The sequence below is a fragment of the Leuciscus leuciscus genome (genome assembly GCF_965113295.1).
Source record: "Leuciscus leuciscus genome assembly, chromosome: 25".
NCBI classification, from domain to species: domain Eukaryota; kingdom Metazoa; phylum Chordata; class Actinopteri; order Cypriniformes; family Leuciscidae; genus Leuciscus; species Leuciscus leuciscus.
This window is the reverse complement of record NC_138724.1, coordinates 8664172-8685653: the sequence shown is the minus strand read 5'-3', so window position 1 is coordinate 8685653 and position 21482 is coordinate 8664172. Positions and strand designations below refer to the sequence as shown.

General features: G+C 40.8%; 1 protein-coding gene across 6 annotated transcripts in view; it reads left to right on the top strand.

Annotated features, from left to right (window-relative positions):
* Positions 1 to 14523, top strand: part of kif21a (kinesin family member 21A) — a 67607-nt gene extending 53084 nt beyond the window's left edge. For 3 of the 6 annotated variants that reach the window (XM_082160403.1, XM_082160401.1, XM_082160404.1), the window contains exons 30-34: positions 1158 to 1322; positions 1434 to 1551; positions 7138 to 7308; positions 10422 to 10621; positions 12691 to 14519. In XM_082160403.1, the coding sequence (XP_082016529.1) occupies positions 1158 to 1322; positions 1434 to 1551; positions 7138 to 7308; positions 10422 to 10621; positions 12691 to 12778 (742 nt within the window). In that variant the 3' untranslated portion in view covers positions 12779 to 14519. Of the gene's footprint in view, positions 1 to 1157; positions 1323 to 1433; positions 1552 to 7137; positions 7309 to 10421; positions 10622 to 12690 lie in introns of all 6 variants that reach the window. The other 3 variants (XM_082160400.1, XM_082160399.1, XM_082160402.1) reach the window with 3 other exon arrangements.
* The last annotated feature ends 6959 nt before the right edge of the window (positions 14524 to 21482 follow it).

The following is a 21482-nucleotide window of genomic DNA, read 5'->3' as shown; positions in this document are numbered from 1 at the left end:
CATTTGATAAATCTACATTTTTGCACATTCAATACAATTAAGCACACTTCTGTTTCATAAGGTTGTAGATCAGCTTGGTTGGGATGACGTATTAAACGCAGAGCTATAATCCACAAATAATAGCCTCACGTAGCAGTTTTATTGTCCAGCTGACTGTTGTGACGGTGGGCAAACTGCAGTGGATCTATAGTATCTGAGATGATGTTCTGCACCAGCCTCTCTAAGCATTTCATTACAATAGGGGTTAATGCCACAGAGCGATAGTCATTAAGACAACTCAGCTTTGGTACAGGAATAATAATGGTACTTTTAAAACATGTTGGTACAGTTGAGCTTTTTAAAGAGATGTTAAAGATTTCTTTAAACACAGCAGCTTTGCGAGTGTTGACACGGTTAAAAGTGTGTTTCACTTCTGCCTCAGGGAATCATTCAATTCTGCGGGACGTCCCATTGGGGGGTCTTTTATTTACGAGCTCGAAACTCAGAACATCTTCAGTTCATCATGGAGAGACTCACTGGCAGCTGGAAGCATCCTCGTCTGCGATTTGTAGTGTTAGCGCTTGAATCCCCTGCCACATCTGACGCGTGTCTATGGCAGTTAAACTCTAGTTCTGTTTTCCTTCTATATTCCCGTTTTGCTGTCTTGATGGCTTTTTGGAGATCGTACTTTCTTGTACGCGTTCGCATCACCAGATAGAAACGCGCTAGTGCGCGCGCAGATTTTGTAACGGGTTTCAGCAGATAACCACGGTTTCTGGTTAGGAAATGAGCGAACTGCTTTATTGGGTATGCAGTCACTTACACAGTACCGAATAAAGTCCATGACCACTGTGGTATGATCATCCAGATCAGAAGATGAATCTCCAAACACGTCCCAGTTCACAGAATAAAGCAGTCCTGAATTCTCATCACTATTCCATATTATACAAATCTGACATTTGGAATTTGGCTTGTCCAACACCTTCCTTCAGATCTCCTTCACCTTTGGGTCAGATGATCTTGAGGCCATGTTGGTAAAAATGTATTAAAAGCTTTCCGGTACCAGCTTGGACACTCCTGTACTGAAGTAATTGTAAATGTATTAATTAACTGATCAAAATGCCAGTGTCCTGGTTTTCAAAACTTTTCCCTCTGTGATTGTGTGTTTCTGCCTTCAGATCGTCAGGTCTGGTGAACACTGGTGACCCATGTGCAGCCAGTACGAACCGCACTGTGACCATCCCGGCCGGGGAAAACCAGATCAACCAGATCTTTCTGAACCCGTCTGGAAGCGTTCTCTATGCTGCCGCGGGCAACTCTGTTCGCGTATGGGACCTGAGACGGTATGACTTCGACACCGCGTCCTTCACTTCACCCACTCTGAGAGCTATACATCATTCACCGCATCATATATCTGACAGTTTCAGTTGTTTTCCACCTGTTTTTTTTTTCAGGTTTGTGTCTACAGGAAAATTAACAGGCCATCTCGGTCCAGTCATGTGCTTGACTGTTGATCAGACTGGCAATGGACAGGATCTAGTTATCACAGGCTCTAAGGATCACTACATCAAGGTTTGTATATCTATCTGTAATGGTGATTTGGATGACGTTAGCTGGTGTTTTCCATAAATAAGGTACAAAACAGACCCTGACTATCTTTTTTTCCATTTCAACAAATGATCAGTGAAAGGAGATGCTCACCCTCAAGTGCACTTTTATTTTCTATTGAAGAGATTTTGAATAATTTCAACCCCGTTACCAAAAGTTTTGGAAATGTCTACAGTAAATATAGTTAAAAACCTTGATTTGTTTGATTTTGTTATATTCTAACAATAAGCGTTCTAACAAAATACACATCAAAATACATGTTCAATTAAATTGGACAGGAGTACCCTTGTGAAAAAGAAGTGTGATTAATTGAATTGAAGCCCTATCTGTTTGAACAGGAGAATCCTGAAATCTCAAAAACTGCTTGGTGAACTCACAATTAAATAACATATTTCAAATCAGAAACAAAATCTGACATGAACTGTCCCATAAATGTTGTTTCTTATGCTCAAATAGTGTTAAAAAAGCGTATTTTTCAGGCTAGATGAGCCAACGCGCAATCCTAAGCGCGAGTCTCAGAATCAGAAAGAGCTTTATTGCCAAGTGTGCTTGCACCCACAAGGAATTTTTCTTGGTACTGAAGCTTCCAGTGCACATATACAAATACAAATACAACAAGAAACATAGTAATACAAATTCTAAGAATAAAATATATAAAAAAAATAAAATAAAATAAAATAAAATAAAATAGTATAAAAAGTAAAAAAAAGGGGTCACAGTTGGGTTTAGTCTGAATAAACATTTACAGATTATGAACATATTTACAGTATTTTGAGAAGTATGAATAATATAAATATAAATATCACCTGAGTTAGAGAATATTACACTAGACAGTGGGAGTCTCGTGCATGTTACAGATTATGAACATATTTACAGTATTTTGAGTAGCATGAATAATATAAATATAAATATCACCTGAGTTAAGAGAATATTGCACTAGACAGTGGGAGTATTGCACTTGCAGGCATATGCCTTGGGGGGCATGTTAAGTGTTCAGAAGGGAAATGGCCTGTGGAAAGAAACTGTTCCTGTGCCTGGATGTTCTTGTGGCCAGTGATCTGTGTCGCCGTCCTGACGGTAACAGTTCAAACAGGGGGTGTCCAGGGTGAGTGGAGTCTGTGATGATTTTACCTGCTCTCTTCCTCACTCTGGAAGAGTACAGGTCCTGGAGGGTTGGCAGGGGGGCACCAATAATCCTCTCTGCTGTCCGGACTGTCCGTTGTAGTCTCCTGATGTCCGATTTGGTAGCTGAACCAAACCAGACAGTGATGGAAGTGCTTAAAACAGACTCAATGACGGCTGAGTAGAACTGGATCAGCAGCTCCTGTGGCAGATTGAACTTCTTCAGCTGGCGAAGGAAGTACAGTCTCTGCTGGGCCTTTTTCACAATGGAGTCAATGTGATTTGCCCACTTCAGGTCCTGAGAGATGGTAGAGCCCAGGAACCTGAATGACTCCACTGCTTCCACAGTGCTGTTCATGATGGTGAGAGGGGGAGTGCTGGGGATTTTCTCCTGAAATCCACAATCATCTCCACTGTTTTGAGCGTGTTCAGCTCAAGGTTGTTATAGCTGCACCAGACAGCCAGCTGTTCAACCCCCAGTCTGTAAGCAGACTCGTCACCATTTTGGATGAGACCGATGACGGTGGTGTCGTCTGCAAATTTCAGGAGCTTGACAGAGGGGTCTTTAGAAGTGCAGTCATTAGTGTACAGGGAGAAGAGCAGTGGGGAGAGAACGCACCCTTGGGGGGCGCCAGTGCTGATGGTGAGGGTCCTGGATGTGAGCTTCCCCAGTCTCACTCGCTGCTGCCGGTCTGTCAGGAAGCTGGAGATCCACTGACAGATTGAGGATGGCATGGAGAGCTGAGTCAGTTTGGCTGTGAGAAGATCAGGGATGATGGTATTGAAGGCCGAACTGAAGTCCACAAATAAGATCCGTGCATAAGTCCCAGGTCTGTCAAGATGTTGCAGGATATAGTGCAGTCCCATGTTGACTGCATCATCCACTGACCTGTTTGCTCTGTAAGCAAACTGAAAGGGATCCAGAAGGGGTCCAGTGATGTCCTTCAGATAGGCCAACACCAGTCTTTCAAACGACTTCATGACCACAGACGTGAGAGCGACAGGTCTGTAGTCATTAAGTCCAGTGATTTTAGGTTTTTTGGGAACCGGAATGATAGTGGAGCGTTTGAAGCAGCAGGGAACTTCACACTGCTCCAATGATCTGTTGAAGATCTGCGTGAAGACTGGGGCCAGTTGGTCAGCGCAGGCTTTTAGACAAGCAGATGAGATGCCGTCTGGGCCTGAAGCTTTCCTAGTCTTCTGTTTTTTGAAGACTCGGCTCACGTCCTCCACACAGACCTTAAGCTCAGGTTGGATGGCAGAAGGGGGGAGGAGAGGGGTTGCAGGAGGTGATGGTGGATGTGTGAAGTGCACATCAGAGCGGGTGTGAGGTGTGAGTCTGGGCTTCTCAAACCTGCAATAGAATGCATTGAGAGTGTCAGCCAGTTGTTGATTCTCCACAGATCGGGGGGATGGTGATTTGTAGTTGGTGATGTTCCTCAGGCCTCTCCAGACTGATGCCGGGTCGTTGGCTGAAAACTGGTTTTTCAGCTTTTCAGAGTAGCTTCTTTTAGCAACTCTGATCTCCTTTGTCAGTCTGTTTCTGGCCTGGTTATACAAGATTTTATCCCCACTTCTGTAAGCATCCTCTTTGGCATGACAAAGCTGTTTGAGTTTCCCAGTAAACCATGGTTTATCATTAGTGAATGATAAGAATGTCCTGGTAGGAATGCATGTATCCTCACAGAAACTGATATATGATGTTACAGTATCTGTGAGCTCATCCAGATCGGTGGCTGCAGCTTCAAAAACAGTCCAATCAGTGCAATCGAAGCAGGCCTGTAGATCCTGCTCTGCTTCGTTGGTCCATCTTTTTACAGTCCTTATTACAGGTTTAGCTGATTTCAGTTTCTGCCTGTAGGTCGGTATAAGATGAACCAAACAATGATCAGAGAGCCCCAAAGCTGCCCGTGGGACGGAGTGATACGCATTCTTTATCGTGGTGTAACAGTGGTCCAATATATTACTGTCTCTGGTAGGACATGTAACATGCTGTCTGTATTTTGGCAGTTCACGGGAGAGATTTGCTTTGTTAAAATCCCCAAGAATGATTAAAAGAGAGTCTGGGTACCTTTGTTCCATTTCAGCTATGTGTTCAGCCAGCTGTTGTATCGCCGCGCTCACACACGCGTCTGGAGGAATGTAAACATTCGCGAGAATGAATGAGGAAAACTCCCGCGGCGAGTAGAAAGGTTTACAGTTTATGAAATGTGCCTCTAAATTAGGAGAGCACATCTTCTTCAGTGTTGTTACATCTGAACACCAACTTTCGTTAATGTAGAAACACAATCCACCACCTCTCGTTTTCCCCGTTAGTTCCGCGATGCGATCCGCTCGGAACAGCTGAAAGCCCGGCAGATGTAGTGCGTTGTCCGGTATGGCTTCACTCAGCCAGGTTTCAGTGAAGCACAGAGCAGCGGAGTTTAAAAAATCCTTGTTAGTGCGGGTGAGGAGAAGAAGTTCGTCCATTTTGTTAGGAAGAGATCGGAGATTCGCAAGATGAATACTGGGGAGTGCAGTACGGAGGCCGCGCTCGCGGAGTTTAACCAGCGCGCCAGCGCGCTTCCCGCGTTTGCGTCTGACCGCGCGTTTGAACAACACCGCTGCCCCTCCGACGAGAATGTCCAGTAAAACGTCTGAGTAATCAAAATCTGTAAAAAAGTTGTCTGGTGTGTGTTTCCTAATGTCCAGTAGTTCGTCTTTGGTGAAACTGATAGGAAAAGAATGACTAAACGCAGAACAAACCAACAAAAACAACACAATAACTGGAGAGCTCCACACCGAGGCAGCCATCCGCGGCGCCATCTTGGATATCACCAAGATATCCCCTACCAAATATGATGTCTCATGTTTCTATGGGAACTGGCACTGTTCTGCAGTGACTCAATGACTTTTCCAATCAGCGATTGGCTCTTTTACTTAGAAGGTGGGACTATTCCGCCATATTGCGCGTTGCAGTTTCTCCCATTCATAAGTATTTCTAATCTATAGTCTTTGGTAGTACTCCTCTGATGCGCAGTGAACTTGTACCTGTCCACTTCCTGTTGCGTGTTATATTAATGTTGTTTGCAGTGCCCTTCGTACCGAGCTTATATAGCCCCCCTCCCTGTAACTTGGAATCTCACGCAAGATGACTTTACAAAATTCTCCGCCTCACGCATGTGCGAGTCAAACTTGTTCAGACTTGTCTGGTAAATGCGCAGAAGGTTTCATTTTTGGCAAATACTAGGGGTTGCACTGACTTTAATGCTCTGGCATGATGCTTTATGCTTTGACGTCGACTAGTCGCTGATCGTGACCTATAGAGGGCGCAACAGGATAAGAAATCTTTGAAGTCCACTTTTACGCTCTGTTTCCAACAGTTAAAATGAAAAATAAATGCATACTTTGAGAGCGCTCCACAAGATGTGTTTGATATACCTTCTGGATGCTCAAGATTGATCGGGAGAATGCACGTTTTAAACAGCTTATTGTACATGTAAGTTATTCGCTGTTCTAAATTATACTGTATTGTAACGCACACACATACAGCTCGCAGCGTAAACAGCGTAGCTCGCACATCACGTCCAGATCACGCACACCGAAACATTCAGTAGCGCAGAAATGTATAGTCAACACTGTTCTGTGATTTATTAATAAAATAGCTTGGTTACACTTTACAATAAGGTTCATTAGTTAACATTAGTTAATGTAGTAACTAACAATAAGCAATCCATTTGTTACTGTATTTGTTCATCTTTGTTTACGTTAGTTAATAAAAATACAGCTGTTCATTGTTCATGTTAGTTCACAGTGCATTAACTAATGTTAACAAGATTTTAATAAAGTATTAGAAAATGTTGAAGTGAACATTAACAAAGATTAATAAATGCTGTATACGTGCAGTTCATTATCAGTTCATGCTAACTAATGTAGTTAACTAATGTGAACTAACAAACTTTATTGTAAAGTGTTACCAATAGCTTAGACACTGAAAAAATCTAACATGTATTTCTTAGTAACTAAAACTCACAGCTTCACTATTAGTAGAGAGACGCTGCCATGATTAATTCACAGGCAATCGCTCTCTCCCTCATTAATGCATTTATATAAATGTAATCTTCACTGTGCTGCTTTATCTGATTCTGATGTAGAACGAGCAGAAATCTGTGAGAAATATAACGACCCAAAGACAAAAGTGAAGTGATAAAAATAAGCTGTTACGTAGAAGCAATAGCCTTGTGGGCAGCGCTGTGTCATACGCCATATCTGGACACAAGGCAATCCGCTGGACACTGAGGCTCGGCTCGAGGTTCAGGCTTATTTCTTCATTAATGGCGTCATTAGCGACTAATCGAAGTTAACTTGACTTTAATCACATAAATGTTGACTGAAAAAAATCTGAAGTCCTTTAACCCCTACCAAATATGATGTCATTTGTTTCTGCAGATGTTTGATGTGACAGAGGGTGCTGTGGGTAGTATCAGCCCCACTCATAACTTCGAGCCGCCCCACTATGATGGCATCGAGTCCCTGGTGGTTCAGGGTGATTGTTTGTTTAGCGGCTCCAGAGACAACGGCATTAAGAAATGGGACCTGACCCGCAAGGACCTACTGCAGGTATAACCAGCTATATTAACAACATTATACATGATTAAACTATATATATATATATATATATATATATATATATATATATTAGGGCTGCGTATCGGCCATAAAGCTACAGATTAGGGATGTCAACGATTAATCGACAATCGATTAATTGTCGATAATACATTTAATCGATACAACTTATCGATCATCGATTAAGCAGGTCTTCATGCGCGTGCGCGCTGCTCAACCGCGAAACATGTAAAGCGAGCGCGCCGGAGTTATGTTTGGGACCATTTTACACCATCATGACTAGGCATGTGCCGGTATCACATTTTCATGCTGCGATTAATTGAGTGATCTTTTATCACGGTATACGGTATTATCACGATATTTTAATTGCACATGAGAAACAGATGGATTGGGGGGGGGTGTAAAAAATAAAATAAAACTTGCATCACAAGGTGTAATTGTGATTGTCAAAACATTTGGTAACTAAACTGAATTTTATTAAGTTTAGTGACAACATGTTACAATGATTACATGGTACAATGACTGGTAGGCTACTGTTTGTATTGCTTAACACAAATTTAACGATTTCAATTCAATACTTGGGATTTGATTTCAATCTTGATTCAATATTGACTAATTTTGGATAAATATTAGGAAGGCTACAGTAGATAGCCCACATGGTATTTTTTTTCTCATGAAAAAAAATATCTCACATAATGCTATGAAACCATATAGAGCCCTATCAGCTGGTATTATTAAAGGTTACAAATAACTAATTAAATCAAATATAATGTGGTTTTCATTATGATTATAATAACAATTATGTAGGCCAAAAGACAAGTAAAAATATAATAAATATGTAAAAAAGTGCAGTGCACATATCCTCTTTATCTATATTTGTTTTAGTCATCTAACATGCTGGTCATTAAATGGTTTAAATGTAACGTTCTGTGACACAATTGTTCTCCTGTTTCATATCAAAAGTAACCTGCTCTGTCTTGTCTTGTTTTACGGTCTTCGTGTCCTCTTTGCTCCGCGATTTTTCTCTGCGTGAGAAAACGGATGTGTCGCGTGTGAAGAGTCTCGCGCTGAATGCGTCGAGTTGGCAGCTCTGCTTTTAGAAGCGGGATGGATCCGAATAGATCGGCGGCGGCCATAGACTGTAGGCGGCGGCGTTCCTCCTTCCACCATGCTGCTTCTCTATGTGAGGACTGTTTACATTAGACTAGAAGTGCGCACCGGCCGCATGCTTATACACATGGCGATTGTTTACATCAGAGTGCGCACGTGTTTCGCGCAGCATATACGCAGTGTTTGTTTAAGCGGCTGATGGAAAATAAGCTATAATGCGCGTTCTAAAAATCTAATTTCGGATCTATTATTTTTCACGGTATTTTGAAGTGCCCGCGATAACAATATCGTGCATATTCATTACCGCGATTTATCGCATTACCGAATACCGGCACATGTCTAATCATGACTATACGTTTGCGTGTGCATTCGCAGCCTTTTGTTTTGTGCAAATGTAAGTTGTAATACTGTTTATTTTCTGTAGGCCTATCTATATCTGATTTATCTCATATCGGATGCATTTGGTTAAGAATTAACTCTGTAGTAAAGCGTCAGCGTCAGCGCGCGCAGCTCAAACGGCAGTGCACGACTAATAATGACTATTGGGACTGTAATATTACATAACATTATAAAGAGAACAATATTGTAATAAAACATTGTGAATTATTTGGGTTTAGTTGTCGTGTCGCGTTGCTCCAGGAAGACCGCGTCCACAACATGAGTAGTTCTGAATGAATGGCACGTAACTTAGTTCAAGTTCACTTGAGCATGAATTTGCGTCATTTTGTGCAGATATAATTTGTAATATTATGTTTATTTTGAATATATCTGATTAATCTCATATAGGACGCGTTTCTTTTAGATAAATAACGTGCTAGCAAAGTGCTCCAGTTTAACGGTAGCAGATTCATTCAGCGCGTGCAGTTGTTCCAGGAAGAGCGCGTCCACAACAGTCACACAAGCGCATATGAGGCGGCGTTGGTGACACGTTGTATTAGTAGTTATATTTGATTATTAAATAATTAATTTAATTATCAATCACATCGAAACATTTTACAATCCTACTAGCCCTTTATTTATATTTAAAACCATTCTAATTGATTTGGTGAGGAACATAGCGTTTTGAGCAGCATTTGCAGACCCTGTCATAGCCACTGCAGTAGAGGCATATCGCAGTATTAAGGCTAACGATTAATTGATCGTTAATTTAAACGACGATCGATCATGGGAATTTGTGAAAATTGACATCCCTACTACAGATACATTATTGACAGAGACTGTAGAAAGTATATTAGGCTGCTGTCACTTTAAGACCGAATGCACGGATCTAATATACAAGACAGGCATTTTGAGATGTTTGTGTGTGTAATTGACCGCTAAGGCACGCATCCGAAGTTCAAAGTAGCCTAGACTTTGCTCGTTTCGGAGTGCGGGCACAGAAATCTGCCTGGGATCAGCCCTAAATTTCAATCATGTCAACTCTCTGAATAATTTAGTATGTTAATAGATATGATAATGTTAATGTATTCAGTTTTGGCGGAATAGATCTGCTACACAACCTGTTGCTGCTGGACTTGCTACTGTCAATAGATACACAGACACACTTCTGTGAGCATGTAAGATATGCTGCTGCTGCATGAGTACACATACAAATATCCAATAGCAGATCTAGGCAGGTGGAGCTGGGGGAGGGGCAGGTGGAGCTGGGGGAGATGGGGGGGTTCAGAGGAACAATGACCAGCTTGTAACGAACACTGAACCAGATTATTCAAATGTCAAGAAAACAATCTCAGTGGCTGCAGAATTTCATGACTGATTTATATATTTATTCATGATAAAGTGTCACTTAAGTTTCCAAATACTTTTTGGCTTCACTCTGACAACATTATAATGCAAGTTTAGTAGCTTCCAGAAGGACAATTAGCCAATCAGTTGATTAATCAGTGCTGAGGATGAAATCAGGAAGAGGCTAATTACCTCATCAGGACGTGAATCAATCAGGGCTCAAACTGTGTTTGTCCTGGGTCTGATGAGTTGACATGTTGTTTGCCCTACAGCAGGTACCCAATGCTCATCGTGACTGGGTTTGTGCTCTGGGAGTCGTGCCTGCGTCTGCTATCCTGCTGAGCGGCTGTAGGGGAGGAGTCCTCAAACTCTGGCACACGGACACCCTGAGTCCGCTGGGAGAGCTCCGAGGCCATGACAGTCCCATCAACAGCATCTCTACCAACAGCAGTCTTCTGTTTACCGCCTCAGAGTGAGTATTACACGCAGAACAATCGAGAACTGCTTCTCATTCACAACCAAATAATACATAGTGGAGTATAACTGGGTCATTTGCTTTGAGATCAAAGGACCCTAAATCAAAAACCCTAGCCATTGTTGCAAAGTAGATTCAAAGAAAGAAGTAGAATGCATTAAAAGTCATCATTCATTGACCTTAAACATGGCTTTTGAAAACGTAGCCTAACATTAGCCACTTTATGTGGCTGCTCGCTCTAACGTTAACCTAGATAAATGTGTGCTATTGTTAGGCGCATCCACTTATACTGCGGATATGACGAGTCAAGATTGTCAACTTCATCTGTGCAGCCGACACTGACTCCTGAAAGTTTATTAATAAGTTATTAAAATGTTCAGACAGTCTCCTTCCTTTTTTTATGCATTTTTTAAGCTTTATGCATGTACTTTAGCATTTGACTCTTTCCCCTGCCATTGGTGGACATTTCCATCATTTATGAGACAACACTTTCCCGCCATTGACGGAAATGTCCGGTTTTCCGTGTTATACGGTAGGGGGCGCTGTTACACATCTTCTGAATAAGTACTGAATCTCCTGATCAAAACACCGTAATTTCGTGATGACAACACGTGATGTTCACGCCCACAGACTGGGAATTATGCGTTTCTATGGAAACACTATCAACATCCAAATGAGTCTGCAGAGGTCAGGTGGTAGACAGTAGGGCTGTCACTTTTGTTAAAAAATCCTGTTCGATTTTTGAGACATAAGTGTTCATTGAATCGATTGTAAAAGCGATTTTCAATGTCTAAAGACGTTTCCATTTTAAACGCCAAATATAGGCAAATCCACGGACAACTAACAGGCGTTAGGACGAACGTAAAGAGGGTGCTTGAGACGCGCACAAGTCAGCAATATTTCTGATGATTTATTGGCGTGAAGTTTCGTGCACAATGACAAACAGGAGTGTAACATTCTCGAAAAACAATAAGCAGAGCGGACTGCCATAACACCAATGAGAAACATCACTGCCGGCTTCAACATGGCTGTGTTTACAATTAGAAATGTCAAACAAATTCTGCCTACGTAGGTGACTGTAGACCGTAGCCCGAATCTGTATCTGTATGCATGAGACTGTCTGAATACCGGCAGAATTCACATTTTTGTAGTAAAAAAAACACATTATGCAGAAGTATAATCTGCTGTTATGAGTGTGTGTCAGAGCCTGCAGTCGCTGTGTGATGCGCGTTTCGCTGCGGGCGTATCGTGACGAGCTGGACGCGCTCCGAGAGAAAGACGTTAAAATCGATTCCCTATTTTCGTTTTCGAAACTTGTGTTGGTTTGTCCGATCGATTTTCGAACGTAAAGTGACAGCCCTAATATAAAGGTCACATGGTCAAAGTATGAGCTCTCAGAAAATTCCCAGGTTACAAGTTGTAATTACGAGTTCTACGAGGACGTGATCACTTTTTACAAGTTGGAATGTCTTAATTACAACTTGGCGTGGACGCACCTTCAAAACACCTTTGCGATGAACGATTTTTGCTTCTGAATTTTAATTCTAAGTTTCTTTTAAAATACTGTTTGTAGCACTTTAATACTCTTCAGACAGTGAAGGATAGAACAACTATCTAATGATGAATCTGATGATGGGAGATTTAGGAGTGAAATAAAAAGTGCACTAAAATTGTTTTGAAATTCATGATGTTGCTTAATTATTTTTTTCTTAACAGGCAGCAAACTTGTATATCATCAATATTCAAAATATCAAAAACTGGAAGTTTAATATTTTCACAAAGTTCCATCCAGGTTCTGTAACATCTATGGAATATTTCTCAAACAACAAAAATACAGCATGGCATTAAAGTGATTCTTTATAAGCCTTACTTAAAGATATATAATGACTACATTTAGTTTTGTTGTAATAAATCCTGCTCAGTAATAAATAAATATAAAAAATATCATTTTGGGCTTTTAAAGAGGGGCGAAAAGGATCCAGGATTATTACATAAAAATGGAATCAGAAGCAGAATCATACTCTTAAGTCCCTTCACTTTACCACTCCTCTCCTCTCACCCCGCAGTGACCGGACGGTGAAGATCTGGCGTGCGAGAGGAAGTCTGGAGGTCACAGATGTGGCCGACTCGATAGACGAGGGCGTCAGTAACTGATGACTCCTTCCATGCGAACGCCACTGCTGTGTTACTACGGTAACGCAGCTGCCAAAGACATTTGCACTTTGACCCCACCAATAAAACACGGATATCCAGTTGACTCTTTGGCATCCAACACACACATCCTGACAGAATCTACCCGAATCGGAATCTTCTCACTATGGTTCCTTTGGACGTTTCCCAGAGTTCATTGCGTCTTTAGTGATGCCCCACAATTAGGTCAACGTCACATGTTAAAAAAAGCTCTTTGTCCTTAAATGTCAGCTTGGTTAATTCTAACAATCATGAAGATGGCACTGAGACGTGGAGTTCTGTTGGGCTTTGAGGGAGAGGAACCGGATCTTCTGTGGCTGGCTTCAGCGTTCCGGTTCTGGGAAACCAACAGAGCATTGAGGAGCGATGGAGATGTCTGTGGACTAACTGGGTGAATCTCACTGTAACGTTAAAAAAAGAAGTAATATTTTGCTTAAAGAAAATTAAGGCTCTTTTAAGTACACTACGATTTTTTTTGCATTGTGAAATTTATTTTGCATTATAGACAATTAGGCACATTTCCCCATAATTATTATTACTGTAATGGAAATAAATCGCATTCTAATTATTTTTTGTGTATGTATATGTATATATATATATATATATACATACATACATACATACATACATACATACATACACATATATACACACACTTAATTGTTAATGATTATATAATGATTCAATTATATATTATGTATCATTAATAGTAATATATTTATTATAATACTGTACAAGAACTAAATATTATGTATTGGTACTGTACAAGAATTACTATTAAGAATGACAATTGCAAAAAAACTTGAAACGCTGAAACTTCCTGTCGCAAAAAAAAAAGTTGAGCTTAAAAATTGCTTCGTTTTTGCATTATATAATTTCTTTTCTCTGAAGATTTTCTCCTTTTTTATGGGTTGATTTATGACCCTGATTTATCTTTCTTTTCACCCAACTGGAATCACCATGACCTTAAATGAACTGGTGTGTTTGGTGTCAATGTGGAACCCATCTTTCTGCTAATATCACGTATAATATACTAGATCAGTGTAGAGCATAACAATATAGAAACTGTCACATCCCACTCTCCTCACTCTCAATCTGTGCTGTCATCAGTCTATTAACCTCTTTCCTCTGCCGTCTAAGCCTATTGGGTCTGTGTAGCATTCAGATAAACACTCTAGATACTGTATGTATGTATATATATACTGTATTCAGACGTGATAGGAGAATTACTTGTGCCTGTACCACTTATCTAGAGCTTTTCTCTTCGCACACTGCGGTTCACTAAATGTAGTTTACATGTCAGACTGTCTCACTGCATTGTGCTAGATGAAATAAACATGAAGACTGACTTGAAAGCTTTTGTAACAATTGTTTAATGCTCTTAGTTTTCCAGCCACGCTTTGGCTTTGTCTATTTATGACGTCTCAGATTTACTCTGGAGGTTTAGTTGTCAACACAATGGGCGAGCCAGTAGTGATCTGAATGTCAGATGTCAATTGAATTAAATGTCATCTGTCAAAAACTCTTGAAGTGCCGCTGTGTTCATTAAAATGGGGAATTATGATTTTTATATGAATAATTATAGCGGAGTCTGACAAGAGCTGTCCAACTCCAAAAGTTTCATAAAGGTGGTCCATACAACTCCTTATATGAAAATGGAAAACTGTGATGGTTATATTTTATGATTATGATTATGTATATAAATATACAATCAAACTGGATGGTGACTATGGCTTAAAATTGTTAGATTTTTGTTTTATTAAAATAATATATATCACACAGACATTAATTATGGACATGCAATTTGAATAATTGGTGATTGCAAAAAGTGGAACAAAAGGACTGCAACCATGCAAGCAAATTTGTTATTTGATTTTATTAGCATGGCAACATTTTCATGCGGCATGTATAAAAAAAAAAAAAAAGCTATTATATCATGCTTATGTAGGTTTATATTAGGCGCTGTCACCATCCACTTTAATTGTATGAAAACTAGCTTCAATATAACTCTTTGTTTTGTATATTAAATGTCAGTAATCAGAGGAAATGTTAATTTAATGATTTATTTTTTAGTGTACTGTCTCTTTAAAGAAAAGCATCACTAAAAGAGGCCACTAGAGCGCAGCATGACAACGATTCATATAGCAAGCGTTCATCATAGACACTGTAATTCTAGTAAGTAAAGTAAATAATTCTGTGCTTGTTTTTATGAAAATCTTCATTAGGTGAAGTTAACGCTGGCTCAGTGTGAGTTTCTGAGCTCCATCCTTTCTTCAGGATGACAAGTTCTTTTGTCATCCAGGATGTTTTAATCTCTGTAATCCATCAGTGTGTCCGTGTGTGCGCCTGTCCTACACACACCATCACTGAATATCATGGTGAAGTTTCCACACCTGGCCTCTCAATGCCAGCATCGTCGACCAAAATAGCTGCATCAAAATGACTGCGGCTTCCTGTTTTCTGACACGGGCCTCTTAATAGAAGCATGAAAACCTTAGTCAAATATTTATCATCTGGTCGTCTCTGTCAGATATTCTCTTTAAAAAGAAACCGTGTTTTATGTATGGTCGCAAATGCCAGAACACAGACAGAAACACAACATCATTCCATTGTCATTACTCAGAGGAACGCATTAATTATTAATGGCGAAAGTCTAAAACGCTTGACATATGAAATGCCACAGCGTGTCAGCAGGATCCTGCAGAGTGACATGCTCTTTTCCAAAACAATTTTAAACAGAATTTATAAAAAAAATATCCATCATCTGAATATTATTTTATTAAAATTGCACAAAGTTTTTATTATCTCATTGTTTAAGAGACTTTTTAGGAATTGTTTATTTCTGGCATGAAATATATCATTTATAGGAATATATTAATAATTATATTGTTTAAAGTATACAATACTGTTTAAAAGTTTGAGATCGGTAAGATTTTTTTAAGTCCCCCTGTGGTGAAGATCAAGCCTTTAATGTTTATATGGTGTTTTTAATGTGCTTTAAGACAAACCATGTGTAAATTCATAAGTCGACACCATTGCTGAGTATTTTCTCCTTTAAACTGCAGTGAACCAAAGACAGTCTCAAAAACAGGTTTGAAATCGCTGGTGTTTCTGATGTCACAAACTACCTTGCAACCAATCAGATCAACGTGTGATCGTCAACGAGTGGATCTGTGAGCTGAGTGAGTGAGTGGAGGCGGGGCTCATTTGCATATTCATAGAACCGCGTATACTAAATGAGGCAAGGGTGTCGAGTTACATTCAAGCTATTTTAAGGCATGAATAATTTTTATTTATTTTTTTTATATATGATATTTTGGTGAGTGATCGAAGGTGAGTTTTTAGGGATACAATTATTGACTACAGGGGGACTTTAAAATGTTTTTGAAAGAAGTCTCTTCTGCTTACCAAGGCTGCAGTTATTTTAGCAAACACTACGTTCAGAGTTTTCGTCCAGCGAGACAGTAACGACTACAGCACTTCCCGAGTTTCCATGCACGAGAGACGAGAGCGGATTGACCGAGTTCTGAGTGTCTGAGAAGCAGAAGACACACAAAGACATTAGCAACAAGATTAAGCTCAGGAGAGGAAACTTTCACTTCAAGGTACCTTCATCTGCATGCTCCAGATTTTAGGACCCTTTGGTGCTCCAGGAGATATGCATCCCACTGATCTTCGTGTTCAAGGCTGTTGAAATTGATTCCGGCTCCTTTCTCCACTGCATTGTCAACCAGTGGAAGACGTCACTGTCATCGGACTGCTCACTCGACCACGTATAACGTACTTATCGCTTTACCAAACCTCGTTCCAGAGACCTTGGCATTATATATTATAAGTATATGAGTTTCTAATTTACATTAGAGGTAATTAGTTGATACTAGTTGATAATAACTAGTAATAATAGTAATAATCTTTCATTTATTTGTTTGATGCATAAGGTTCTTCACCTTGTTAGTTTCAGAGAAACAACAGTTTATCTTTCTATAAGTTAACTCTTCTGTAGCCACACAACTTAATCACTTGTATTTTATGCATCTTATGCACTTTATTCCTTTATCATTCATAGTATTAATTTAGTAGTAAAATTGTGTCTAGAAGTTAACGATATCCCGCCAATCATTTAGATAAATCAGCTGACCAACTCCCTCCACTTTACATTAATCCTGAATGATTGAACAGCCTCCTGTTGGGAGTGTTCTCATACTGCCAAGGTAAAAGACCTTGATGGTGCCCTGAAGTAAGAGGAAGGAAGTGGTCATATGATGTACTCACACCTTAAGTGACATGTGATCCAAAAATCACAAAATCAGTGGTGACGTGAGTACCAATCACTACAGGGGCGACACAGGAGGGAGTGAGGACCAAGGCAGAGCCGGAGGAAAGAGGAGCCTGGTGAAGCCGAAAGGATGGAGGGTAGAGGCGCAGCTGGAGTCCTTGAAAGTCTGTGGTGAAACCAGGATGACGAGACACCAAGGAGGAACCGGAGGGACGAGGGTGCCCGGTGGAGCCTGAGCGATGGCTGACCACAGCAGAGCCAAGGTGGAACCTGAGGGACGAGGGAGCCCGGTGGAGCCTGAGCGATGGCTGACCAGAGCAGAGCCAAGGTGGAACCTGAGGGACGAGGGAGCCCGGTGGAGCCTGACCGATGGCTGACCACAGCAGAGCCAAGGTGGAACCTGAGGGACGAGGGAGCCCGGTGGAGCCTGAGCGATGGCTGACCAGAGCAGAGCCAAGGTGGAACCTGAGGGACGAGGGAGCCCGGTGGAGCCTGAGCGATGGCTCACCAGAGCAGAGCCAAGGTGGAACCTGAGGGACGAGGGAGCCCGGTGGAGCCTGAGCGATGGCTCACCAGAGCAGAGCCAAGGTGCAGTCGGAGGGCTGACAGGCCGAGGAGGAGCAATCATGGAGGCCTGGAGGCCCGAGGTGAAGCCACCATGCTGGTGGTGAAGTGGCCTAAGGCCTTGTAATGGTGCTTGTAATGTGAATCAATGAGATATTTATAATAGTATAGCAGACTACTTGCATAAAATGCAATAATCCCAATAATGTCTTAAGCCCTATTCGCACGGGATTAGTTTTACCTGGTGACCTCTAGTCATTTGTAATAATTGTGAAGGTTGTCTGTGATCTTAATACCGTGCGGATCGGCCATGTCTGTAATTTGTAAAGTAAAAATTTCCCCGCAAATAACCTATTATATTTCGCAGAACACACAATCTTCATCTCTGATTTGGCCAGGATTTGGCGGGGTCACATATCATTTTTTCAAGGTTTTTGTTTCCTGTTCGCCTTTTTATCCATCTTTCACACAGAATGGAGGCTGCGTTGGAGTGTTTTGATAGTATTTTGGGTGCTGGGTCATATCGCTATACACCATACAACTATACAATTTGCAGAAAGAGAAAGCTGAAAACCATCAGAAGAGTGAAAACAAAAAGAATGAAGATGGATGTATAGCCGCATGCGGTAAGTAATAATTTTCTATTTATGATATATCATACAGCTAGACCTATGACGACAAAACATTTCCAAGCAATAGCCTATCCAAAATAGTGCACAATCAAGCGAGTTCACATCATAATTCCAGGTTAATGTGTTACAAATAAATCAAGCGTAAAGCTTGAGCTATTAGATTTTAACCTGGTGAAATGTAAGTGACACAGGGCACAAAACTATATTTGTTTCTTTTTTTTTATCCATCTAACCAGCCCATAGAACCAGACTCTCAATGTTACGCAAAGCTTTGACATCCGGGAGATAAGTCAGTAAATTCGAGTAAAATCACAGGCTTTGCTTATCCCATGTGAATGTGCCAAACGAAATTCAGATCTAAATCACACGAGGTCTCCAGATAATACTAATCACATGCAAATAGGGCTTTAGTAAGATGATATTTAAATGCTGACTTTTATGATCAAAGCTATGCAGTTTTAAAACATATAATGCAATACAATTGAGAGATGAGAGAGAAAAAAACATTCCTCAAAAGCCTGATGGACATTTTAACATATTTGTTTTCTAAATATATATATGAGAGAGAGAGAGAGAGCGAGAGAGAGAGAGAGAGAGAGAGAGAGAGAGAACAAATATGTTAAAATGTCCATCAGGCTTTTGAGGAATGTTGTTGTTGTTTTTTATCTCAATCATCATATGCTTTTGTGCATATCTAAAATGACACTTGTTTTAATGTAATGCAATGGCACTGTAAGTAATGTTCATGAAGTGTATTTACAAATAGTAAATATTAATGTTTTCCACTGAAGTACACTGATGGTTTGCTCTGGTGAATGCTGTTGGTGGGAGTGTAAGAGGTTTAGTGCACTAGACTGTGCTCTGTGTGTCTTTGTTGGCAGTAAAGCACACTTGAGTGTGTACAGGTGCTCTGAGGTATGACACATATTCCAAACACTGTATAATATCAGTCCAGGCAAGAATGAATCCACAGCATCTGTGTGACACCTGTGGTGATTTCACCTGAACATGAGAGTGACTAATAACAGCTACAGTGGAAGTGGAACTCTGCCCTCACATTTCTGGTGTATGTGAGAAAACATAACCTAATTTCAATTTAATCAGACAAATCAATATGTTTGTGTGCCACAGCAACATTTATAAAGTATTTGTGGACTTCAAAATGCATCACAGTGATCAGAGAGGGAAGTTTGCAGTGGACACATACAGTATTATGTGAGGTTTATAAGATGACTCATCACATGCTCATTTTACACATGCACTAGCTGGATGGCACATTTTTCTTTTCTGGCATAAAGATCTAGTTATAGATATAGGGGTCAACTTCTTGAAGAAACACCCTTAAAAGAATGATTCATCCAAAAATGAAAATTCTGTCATAATTTACGTTGTAAAAAAAGTACACTAGCATACTTTTAAAAAGTATGTTTTGTATTTCAGTTTTTCTCTCTGTCTTTTCTGCTTGTAAGTGCTTAGAGTTTATCACAATTTGTGAACTTCTGTTTTTCCACTCGCCTTTTGAGGATTGGCCACAGGTTGTCTATGTGATTAAGATCCAGGGAGTTGCCTGTCCATGGATCCAAAATGTCAAAGTAATGATCTCCAAGCCACTTCATTATCATCCTTGCCTTGTAACTTGGTGCCCCATCATGCTGTAAAATGCACAGATCATGGGATCATCGTGGGAGAAGTTGCTCTTTCAGGATGTTTTGATACCATTCTTTATACCTGGTAGGGTTTTTTGGGCAGAATTGTGAGAGAACACACTTCCTTGGATAAAAAGCAACCCCACACATGGATGGTCTCAGGATGCTGCACTGTTGGTACGACACAGGACTCATGTCAGCGTTCAACTTTTCCTTCTTCGGACAATAGATTTTCCAGATGTCCCAAACAGTCGGAATGGAGCTTCATCAGAGAAAACAACTTTGCACCAGTCTTATGCTGCAGTCTTATACTGCAGAATTTCAGTCTGTCCCTGATGGTTTTCTTTGAGAGAAGTGGCTTCTTTGCTGCCCTTCTTGACACCAGGCTGTTGACACCCAGCTCTTCACTGATGAGACACGATTATGTAGCGGTGACTCAGGAGAAGACAGTCCTCTCTCCTTGAAGTTCTTGATGATCCGGTAAATGATATATTCTTTGCAGCAATTTCCTTGCATGTGAGGCTATTTTCATGCAAAGCGATGATGGCTGCACATCTTTCTTTGGAGTTTAACCATTGCGAACACAAGAACACAATGATTGGAAGCACTTCCCTCTTTTTATAGGAATCAGTCTGCTCTTATAATTCAATGAGAATGATTTCTCAACACTGAGGTGTCTAGATCGTGGAAAAAGCCATTCTCCTCCAGCATATCTAATCACACAGTCCATCATTATTCTTCGATTGTGGGGCTTAAGGAGAATGGCTATGGGATGATGCCCAGGGTTGAAGAGACTTTGGCTGCTGATCTCTCCCCTGACGCTGCGTCGTCCCTGAAAGCCCTGACATTGCTCACCAAGCCATGCCGTACTACTACTTTGCTGGTGGCGCTTCAGGGCAACAACGATATAGGTTATATATTTATTGTGTATCAAATCAGGTCAGAGGACTGGTTTGTCACGATTGATCTGAAAGATGCATACTTCCACATTTCCATCCTTCAACAACACAGGAAGTTTCTGAGGTTCGCTTTCGGGGGCAAAGCATACCAATATCTTGTTCTTCCGTTCGGCCTAACGTTATCCCCTCACACATTCACAAAGTGTGTGGATGCAACTCTGGCTCCTCTGAGACTCCAGGGCATCCATATAACTATATAGACGACTGGTTAATATTAGCCCAGTCTCAGGAGATGTCGTGCTCGACCACATCAAGCGCTTGGGGTCAGCTCTCCTAGACGGTCTCCCTTGGGAGATTCCAGTTCCTAAATGCAGGTTTCTCCACCAAATAGAGACCATTCTCAATTCTTGAGCTTCTTTTATGAGGAAACTTTATATTTTAAAGTGGAGAGTATTCACTTTATGGTGCAGAGTGCACAGTTTGGACCCAGTTAACTGCCCAGTGGCTTCAGTGCTGGAGTTTCTGCAAGAACGCTTTCTGCTGGTCTTTCCCCGTCCACACTTAGTTTTTGTGGCGGCCTTTGCAAACTTCCACGCACATGTGGGTCGTGTCTTTGGGGAAGCACCATTTGGTGTCTCATTTAATGAGTCC